Raw genomic sequence first — 9009 nt, 5'->3', positions numbered from 1 at the left:
TAAGCAGGGTGGAAGGATCATTGTAAAAACCATTTTGTTTTATGCACTGTTCATGTGTGTTAATACTCTCTGCCAGTCTTCTCTACAGATGACATAGTTTTAAGGACCAGAGTGGAGAGGCAGTGAGGGGTTTCAGCAGATTGAAGGGGCCTGGAATCAACACAAGGCAAGTGTGTCTTGTCAAAACTATAGCTGGCCATCAGCTGGCTGAGTAGCTAGGGATTCATCTGCTAGAATAATTTATCTGCTAGATTTATCTGTGCAGAGCCTTATATAGTCTTATATTACTTATAGGCCGTAATGTGGGCATAATGGATATCACGAGTTGGTGATATCATAGCTATCAGTCTAGAGGTAGTATGATCCATGCCTTATTAATATTTAAAGTTCACTTGGTCTATCTCTATCTAAAGTAGAACTTTACTTATTTGACTGCATTGGGTCTTAGCTGTGGCATGCGGGATCTACGCAGCTTCTCTCTGGTTGCCGTGCATGGGCTTAGCGGCCCCTCAGCATGTGGAATCTTAGTTTTCCAACCAGGGATCCAACCCACATACTTTGCATTAGAAGGCAGATTCTTGACCACTGGACCACCAGGTAAGTCCCCAAAGTAGCGCTTTCATTTGTTCCAGCCTTTTTATGTTTAACACATACCCATTTAGTCTATGTGTAAAGTGTCTTATAAGCAAATTGTGTCTATGTTTTAGTTTCTCTTATTCTCCGTAGCAGAGCTGATTACTCATAAAGCATGCAGCAAGCACATTTCAGCAAGCTTCAAGGAACAAGCACTTATCACAACATGGCTGTGATGTCCCACTTACTGCTGAAAGGATCACATGGCCAAGCCCACTATCATATGGTACAGGTCTACACAAGGTGGTGGGTACCACAAGGCATGATTCATTGGGACCATAATGGAACAATTGAACACTAACACGTAGCTAGGAAGTGATTGATCCAATTATCGAACTTTCAGCAACCTATGCTTTTGGAGCCTACACACAAAACTGATGTCCTGGAGACTGCTGGGAATTCTTACTGAAGAGCTTTTTCAAATCTCTCTTCCCAGGCCCCACCAATGAATCAGAATCTCTTGGGGGTAAAAGGTATATATGGGGGGAGGTGGTAGAAATCCCAAGAATTTGAGACTTAAATAACTCTGTAGAAGATTCCAACACACTATGGGGGATGTAGGGGGTTTCAAAGACAAGAAAGTCCTTCACTCTTAAGAGCTTACATTTTCCACAGAGAACATTCTTAATTATCATTACACCAGGAGCATTGCCCTGAAATTTAAAAATTTTAAAAATGCTTTCCCTGTTTAAGTTAGAGCGGTGGTTCTCAAACTTTTGTCTGTGTGTGTGTGTGATGTGTTAGTCACTCAGTCATGTCTGACTTTTTGCGATCCTATGGACTGTAGCCCCCTCCCTCCAGGCTCCTCTGTCCATGGAATTCTGCAGGCAAGAATACAGGAGTGGGTTGTCACTCCCTTCTCCAGGGGATCTTCCCAACCCAGGGATCAAACCTGGGTCTTCTGCACTGCAGGCAGATTCTTTACCATGTGAGGCACCAGGGAAGGAATCACTATTAACTGGAGGGCCTGTTAAAATGCAGATGACTGGGTCCAAAACTCAGTTTCAGATTCAGGATGTCTCTGGTGGAGCACCTGAATTTGCATGTCTAACAAGTTCTGTTGTCTAGGGACCATACTCTGAGAACCACTGAGTCAGAGCAGTAGAAGGATTTGGTGATATCGTTCCTCCAATGACTCACATTTTTTGTACTTACATTTTTACAGCACATCTACTGCATATATGGTCTTGGGCTGGGTGCAGCAGCGGATATAAGAATAGGATTTAGGTCTTGATTACACTTGAGCAGATTTATTTTCTAAGTGGATCTATTCTCTAAGAAGCCAGGAAGCCTAAGTGTCATCAGACAGAGCAGAGATCTCCTCCCTTAGGAGAAGATAAATGAAAGCTCTTAAAAGGAGACCCTGTGACTCCTCTAAAGATGCCTAGGACACGTGGAAATGGGGGAAAATCGCAGAATTCTTTTCGTCTCAGCATAGATGAAAAACACCAACCCAATAGACCTAAACAAACACCTGGATAAGGTCTGCGACATTCTTGTCTCGGGCTCCAGCATTAACAATCTGCAAAGTGCTTGCATCAAAACGGGGAAAAGTGTTCTCAGTGTCAAGGTCTCAAAGACTTCTTGGGAAGGGGTAGACAGGGCTTCGCCTTCCCTTTCCAGTTTCCAGAGATCGGGGTCCGGTGGAAGCCGCGGTGTGCGGTGACCTGGCAAACGGCGCGGCTTGAGCGCTTCAATCACCGAAAGGCTGAGCAGGGCGCTGTGGTGAGGCCTGTGCCAAGCGAAGGGGGCACACGCTGGACCGTCATTCAGAACCAGCCTCAGATTCAGGTATGACGCTAGGGCGGGCCGGGTGGCTGGGCACTACCCAGCCGAGCAAGGGGCTCAAAACACTTCTTCCGTATCCCCCAGTCGACTCAAACGTGGCGGAGGCCAGGGCCGGCAGCCACAGTCCTCCTCCTACTCCTTCACGCACCGGAGGGCAGGAGGACGCGCGTGCACTCGCCTCCCGCGGGAGAGCGCGCGCGGCCCGCGAGCCTGCGCACTGCGCCTGCGCGGCCCCGCCCCTTACCCGCCCCTTCCCTTCGCCCCGCCCTGTTACCCCCTACCCTGCCGCTAGGGGTAGCGGCGGCGGCTGCGGCTCAAGAGTGCGGCTGCTTTGAGGGAGCCGTGCGGAGTAAGGACGGGCGCCGGCCAGAGGGTGGGAAAACCGGCGATAAGGGAGGGCGGTGCCGGAGAAGGGCGGCGCGTGGCTGACTCATCCCTGTGGAAGATAAGGCTGACAGACGCAAACCCTTGCCGAACCCGCCCGCCCGCCCGCGCTGCTCCGGGTCGGCTGGGAGGCGGCCCGCCCGCGCCGCCAGCCCGCCCGCCAGCCAGTCTCTGGGAGCGCTCTCCCGGCCCGGCCGCCTCAGAGAAAGTTTTCGTCTTCGGGAGGGACCAGAGACGCCGCGGGCCTTCGGCGAAGGGAAGGAGGACGCAAGAGGAGGCTCCAGCCGCGCGGTCCCGGGGAGTGCATGGTGCCCGGCGCCTCCGCCGCCTGTCAGGAGGACGTCAGGGCGGGGTCGGGCTGAGGCCAGCTCCTTCTTTCTCGCGGCCTCGTCAGAAATCTCCCTCCCGGACTGCCGCGGAGGTCCCCGCTCCTCAGCCCGCCATGTCCCGGCTGCTGCCGCTGCTGAGGAGCCGGACCGCGCGCAGCCTGAGGCCGGGCCCTGCCGCCGCGCCCCGCCCGCCCTCCTGGTGCTGCTGCGGGCGGGGGCTGCTGGCGCTCGCGGCCCCGGGAGGCCCCCGGGCGCTGGGCACCCACCCCAAGAAGGAGCCCATGGAGGCGCTGAACACGGCGCAGGGCGCGCGCGACTTCATCTACAGCCTGCACTCCAGCGAGAGGAGCTGCCTGCTCAAGGAGCTGCACCGCTTCGAGTCCATCGCCATCGCCCAAGGTAAGGGGGACCGGAGGGGGGCGATCCGGGGGGCCCGGCGCTCTCCTTCCCCCCCCCCCCTCGGTCTGGGCCCCTGGCCGCCGCTCCCCTCGGCTTCCTGGCCTCGCGCCTGGAACTTCGGAGGAGGGCAACTTTCCGCCTCCTGAGTGTCCCCGGGGCAGGTAGGACAGGCGCGGATCGTGCTAGGCAGCCGGGGCCAACGCTTGGCTGGTTCCTCCCCAGCCTCAGAATCGGAGCTTCATCTCCAGTTACCAACCAACGAGGACCTGATTTTCTTTAGATTTGCCGTGTTCACACTCCCCCCTTCCCCCCACACCCCAGTCCTCCTGTCTCCTATCTCGTGCTGCTTTTCCTGGGAACAAACGTGCAGCGGTGCAGGTGACTAAGCCGACAGGCAGGAGGAAACTTTGTTGAACGGTTATCAAAAGAAGATGGTGTGGGTCCGAAAGAAGGGATGTTGCTTCTTAAGGCAGAGATACTCTCAGCTGCCTGTTTGCACACACTTCCAGTTGGATTCATTTGAACAGCGGAAGGAAACATTTTCCTGGGCAATGGAAAGAGTGGAGTAGACCAGCAACAGCACATACAGACTGGCAAGTCCATCATAGGTTTGGTGCTGCCCAAGTTAAGCTCCTCTTTCTGTTGTTTCCTCAGAGGATGAAAGGATGAAGTAGATAGGAAGGTATTTTTTTCTGGAAATCTGTGACTCTACAATAAAAAGCAGACTTCTGCTCAAAAATAATCTGGAAGGGTGAAAACCAAACTATTTTTAAGCTAACATGTTAAAAGAGGATATTTTTAAAACCAGTGCAGAATGCTGGTAGGTCAGAATGTGAGTCCAAGTGAAAAAGCTAAAAAGTCAGAAAACAAGAAGAGGTGAAAGGGACCAGTGTTCAAACATTCATTCTTAAAATACCTTTGCCATTTAAATACCCTGATACAGACAAAATACATTGCTGCTGTTTTATATTATATTCCAGTGTGTTTGAAAGTTGTTTTTTTTTTCCCCCTAAGTTTACGCCTCCACTCCTCGGGGTTGGTAGGTAGATAAACATTCCATAGATTCATTAGGTTAAGAGCCCATTTATTTGGAACAAGACGTTTGATTTGCCAGAGGCACTTGAAAGTGCTTCTTTGATCTGTGGATAGGAATGGAGGAAAGAATTATACCTCATAAGCATGATTTTTCTATACTACTTTTTCAGAAACTTTTTATTAGTTGGGCCTTTTAACTGCTTTCTTTTCCTCTGTTCAGGGAATTGTGAATCAGTTGATGGTACTGGATCATTCCAGACATTGTCTACCCACAGTGCTTCTATAGGAAAAATGTAACATCCCAATCAATTCGGTTAGTCAATATATAATCATGATATTATATGAAGTCATAATCAGATATTAGCATATTTGTAAGCTATATGTGCACTCAGTGTGTGGTTTTAAAATAATCATTTCTGAAAATGTGACCATTGGAAAAAACTGTAAAGACATCCATGCCAGAGCATTAGGTTTAGGAATCTTTCTCCATGGATAAGACTGTTTGAATGCACATTTGGTCTTTTCTAAGTAATTTCTTAGAAATTTTGCATTAACATTGTTTCAAGATTGGAGGGCCTTCTTTTTTTTTTTTTTATAAATTTATTTATTTTAGTTGGGGGGCTAATTACTTTACAATATTGTAATAGTTTTTGCCATACATTGACATGAATCAGCCATGGGTTTACATGTGTTCCCCTTCCTGGACCCCCCACCCATGTCCCTCCCCATCCCATCCCTCTGGGTCATCCCATTGCCCCGGCCCTGAGCCCTTGTCTCATGCATCGAACATGGAATGGTGTTCTGTTTCACATATAATAATATACATGTTTCAATGCTATTCTCCCAGAACGTCCCACCCTCACCTTCTCCCTCAGATGGAGGGCCTTCTTAATATGATTTTATGACAGTTCATGAAAAGCATGTTCTGTGATACACGTGGATAAATTTTACCTTATACCTTATTGTTTTAGCACATACCAATAGCATTGTGGTAGGAATGCTACATTTTCCAGTGAAGGTAATACTTTAAAATTTAACATGATTTTAAATATTATGGAAAGGACCTATAAATTTTAGTCAATGGAGATCAGTTAGTGCTAAACTTAATAATATGTAAGTTACACGAGAGAGAAGTTGGTAATTTATATTGTGTTTGTTCAAGATAAACAAACAAGGATATAGGAAACAATGTAGTAGTCAAATGCTTATTTGACTTATAAGCTAAACAATTGTAAAGTTTAAGTCAACTAATTTTACCAGTGTTGATGACTAAATTAGTGCCCTTTGACTCATGTGACATTTATTGATGATGATGCTTTAATTTTTAGTATAGTCTTAATACTAATACAGTTTTCAATATCAGTCAGTGTGTATAGTTTTGATGGAGATAACTGGGATCATAATTAATAAATTACCCTATTCGTTAACCATTTAAAGTAAAGAGATTTCTTATGTCAGGAATGCATACAGCTCAATCTATTGCTGAAATAGATTTTTTCTCCAGACAAATGAAAAATTGTCATGTTTTTCTTTTATTGTTGCTTTTTGAGTGTTTTTAAATACGCAGCCCGTGTATTAAATGTGTGTGTACCAAGTGCACTTTCTAATGAAATAAACCATTAAAAGAGCTGTCTCTTATAATAGGAAATCTTGTATGTTTTTGGAAAGTGTGTGCTTGTATGATCTAATGTAGTGTTTTGGATTTGGTGTGGAAACATTACAGGAAAACATCTATGCTTTGAAATGGAAGTGGGGTCTACTGCTGAAATTTGTCACATTTGCCCTTATCTTTCTTATGTGTTTATCTATAGGCATTTGATATAGTCTGTGGCAAGATAAAGCCTTAGAATCAATTTGTAATAGATAAAGCAGACTTTGTGGGATGTCTTGTTACGGTTAAGTAAGATATTGTGATTTTTAAATTACAAACTGATTTCCTCCCTAGTTTTAAAAAAGTGGATGTTATGTTCTCAACTTATTTGTTCAACCTGCTGTCTTTCTTCCAGAAAGAGTCCATATTCTTCTGATAGTACATTGTTGTGCTGATATTATTACTATTGCCTTTTAATTTTAGCTGAGCTTTTTAAACCAAATTTGTTTTCAAATTTCTGCAATTACTATTTCTATTTGTAATTATTTTAAAAAATGTTTAAAATATCAATTTGGTTTTTCAAGAATGAGCAGGATTCATTGTATTAGTTATACATTGCTATACAACAAATTACCTCAAAACATAGTGGCTTAAAACAAATATGTATTTCCTCATGGTTTCTGAGGATTAGGAGTCCTGAGGCATCTTAGGGGGTTGTTTCTGGCTCAGGGTTTCTCATGAAGTGTTCATCACCCTTTCAGCTGGGAATGCATCATCTGAAGTCTTGACTGGGGCTGGAAGAACCGGTTCCAACAACACTCACTCACATAGCTCTTGGCTAGAAGTCTCAATTCCTTGCCACGTGGGTCTCTCCACAGTGCTGTCTGACTGTTTCAAGACATGGCAGCTGTCTTCTTCCAGAATAAGTGATTAGAGAGAGACCTAAGCTGGAAGCCACAGTATTTCATAACCCAGTGTTAGAAGAGCTAGTCCATCCTTTTATGCTCTAGTCATACACTATGGGAGGCTACTATACAGGATGTGAATACCAGGAAGTGGAAATAATTGGGGTCATCTTGGAGGCTGCCTTGCATTCTTATCAACTTGCTGTAATTAATGATCATTGGAGAATTACACAGAAAAGTAAGAGCTGGCTTTTGGGGAGGCACAAAGAAAGACGTGATTTGAAAAAAGGAGCTTCTTAGGAAATATTTTTTTTAAATGTGTACTTACGTTATTTTAAAAATGAGATTCTTTATATATATATATATATATATATATATATGCAAATAAAGGATGTTTTGAGGGGACAGGACAGTTTTATTTTAATCAATCTTAGATCCTAATCAGCTTGCATTTTTTTGTTTCTCTATATAAGTGGTAATTGTATATGTTTAAAAAAATGTTTTAACCATTTATCTGCATTCATATAGATATCCCATATAATTCTAAAGTTAATCTTGTAGTTCCCCACTTTTGTGATTATTTATTTAAGGTATGATGAGGAGTTTTGTTTTGAGAACTTGCCATATAGCATACTTAGAATACATAAAAACAAATATGACTTTTCCTAGAATTCAAATCCACTAGGGATCTTGGACTCTTAACAAGAGTATTCCCCTTTTTCTCAACCCTTTGTATAGGATTATATAAGAAAGTAGCAAAACTGTTAAGCTGTTAGCCTCTGGGATGAATTGAAGATAATCTTGGCTTTTGCTCAGAGAGAATAAGAAAGAGGACAAGAAACATTTCATACTCCAGTTTAACATTTGTGAATAAAGATATTTCACTGCCTTAGTTGAAACAGTAAAAGAGAAATACTGGACCTCCAAGAGGAGAATAGATGAGGATATGAAATGTGGATTGAATCAGGAGGAGTGAGTCATCTCTAATAAGCTGGGAACTTCTATATCTTGGCCCTGGATAAGTAAATGAAGCTTTGTTACAATCAGTTATTTTTCCAATATGGAAAGAACCTGATTATAGCAGTATATTTCAACAACCTTAATTACGAATAGTTTTAGAGTTAATGAGCATATTGGAGTAGCCCTATAACTAGGGATTCTGCCTAGAAAACAGATAACATAAATAGGATTTTTTTCCTTCCATTATAAAATGGATACATTCTATTAATAATCTTTAATCATCATTAACATATAACTTGAACTCTAGAGTTATTTGTGACATAAAACAATGACCATTGCATTATATCTCATGGTTTTATGGATCAGGAATATAGGCAGGGCTCAGCTGGGTGATTTGTCTCTTTCATGTGGTGTCTGTGGGGCTCACTTAGTAAACAGCTGGCAGATGAGCTATTTACAGGATCCAGGATGGCTTCACTTGTCTGGCACTTTGTTGGACATGACTGGGAATTTGGGCTCAAATGGAACTCCTGACCAGTGTAGATGCATTTGATTTCACCAGCATGACAGTCAAAATGGATCAGGACTCCGGGAGAAAATGTTCCAAGAGAGCTGAGTAGAAGTGGTAAGACTTTGTATCAGTTTCCTATTGCTGCTGTAACAAATTACCATAAATATAGTGGCTTAAAACAACACAAATTCATTCTGTTAGGGTTCTGGAAGTCTGAAGGCCAAAATTAGACTTAAAGGGCATGGCTGATGTATGGCAAAAACCACTACAATATTGTAAAGTAATTACCCCAACTAAAATAAATAAATTTATTAAAAAAAAAAAAAAAAGTGTTAGCAATGCTCTGTCCTAGAGGCCCTAGTGGAGAGCCTGGTCCTTGTTTCTTCCAGTTTGTGGCGTGTGTTCCTGCTCACATTAATCTCTGCTTCAGCTGTCACATCACTGACCTTTTTACCTTTCTCTTGGGCCCTTGTG

The 9009-nt window shown here is 43.8% G+C and overlaps 1 protein-coding gene across 1 annotated transcript in view; it reads left to right on the top strand.

Annotated features, from left to right (window-relative positions):
* Positions 1 to 2730: 2730 nt before the first annotated feature.
* The window catches only part of TMEM65 (transmembrane protein 65), a 50393-nt gene continuing 44114 nt past the window's right edge, over positions 2731 to 9009 (top strand). The window contains exon 1 of the mRNA XM_081498958.1: positions 2731 to 3533. Within this exon, the coding sequence (XP_081355084.1) occupies positions 3248 to 3533 (286 nt within the window). The 5' untranslated portion in view covers positions 2731 to 3247. The remainder of the gene's footprint in view (positions 3534 to 9009) is intronic.

Source organism: Giraffa tippelskirchi, chromosome 6, assembly GCF_054371585.1.
Source record: "Giraffa tippelskirchi isolate mGirTip1 chromosome 6, T2T-mGirTip1v1.2.pri, whole genome shotgun sequence".
In the NCBI taxonomy this organism is placed as follows: domain Eukaryota; kingdom Metazoa; phylum Chordata; class Mammalia; order Artiodactyla; family Giraffidae; genus Giraffa; species Giraffa tippelskirchi.
This window is presented reverse-complemented; position numbering and strand designations above follow the sequence as displayed.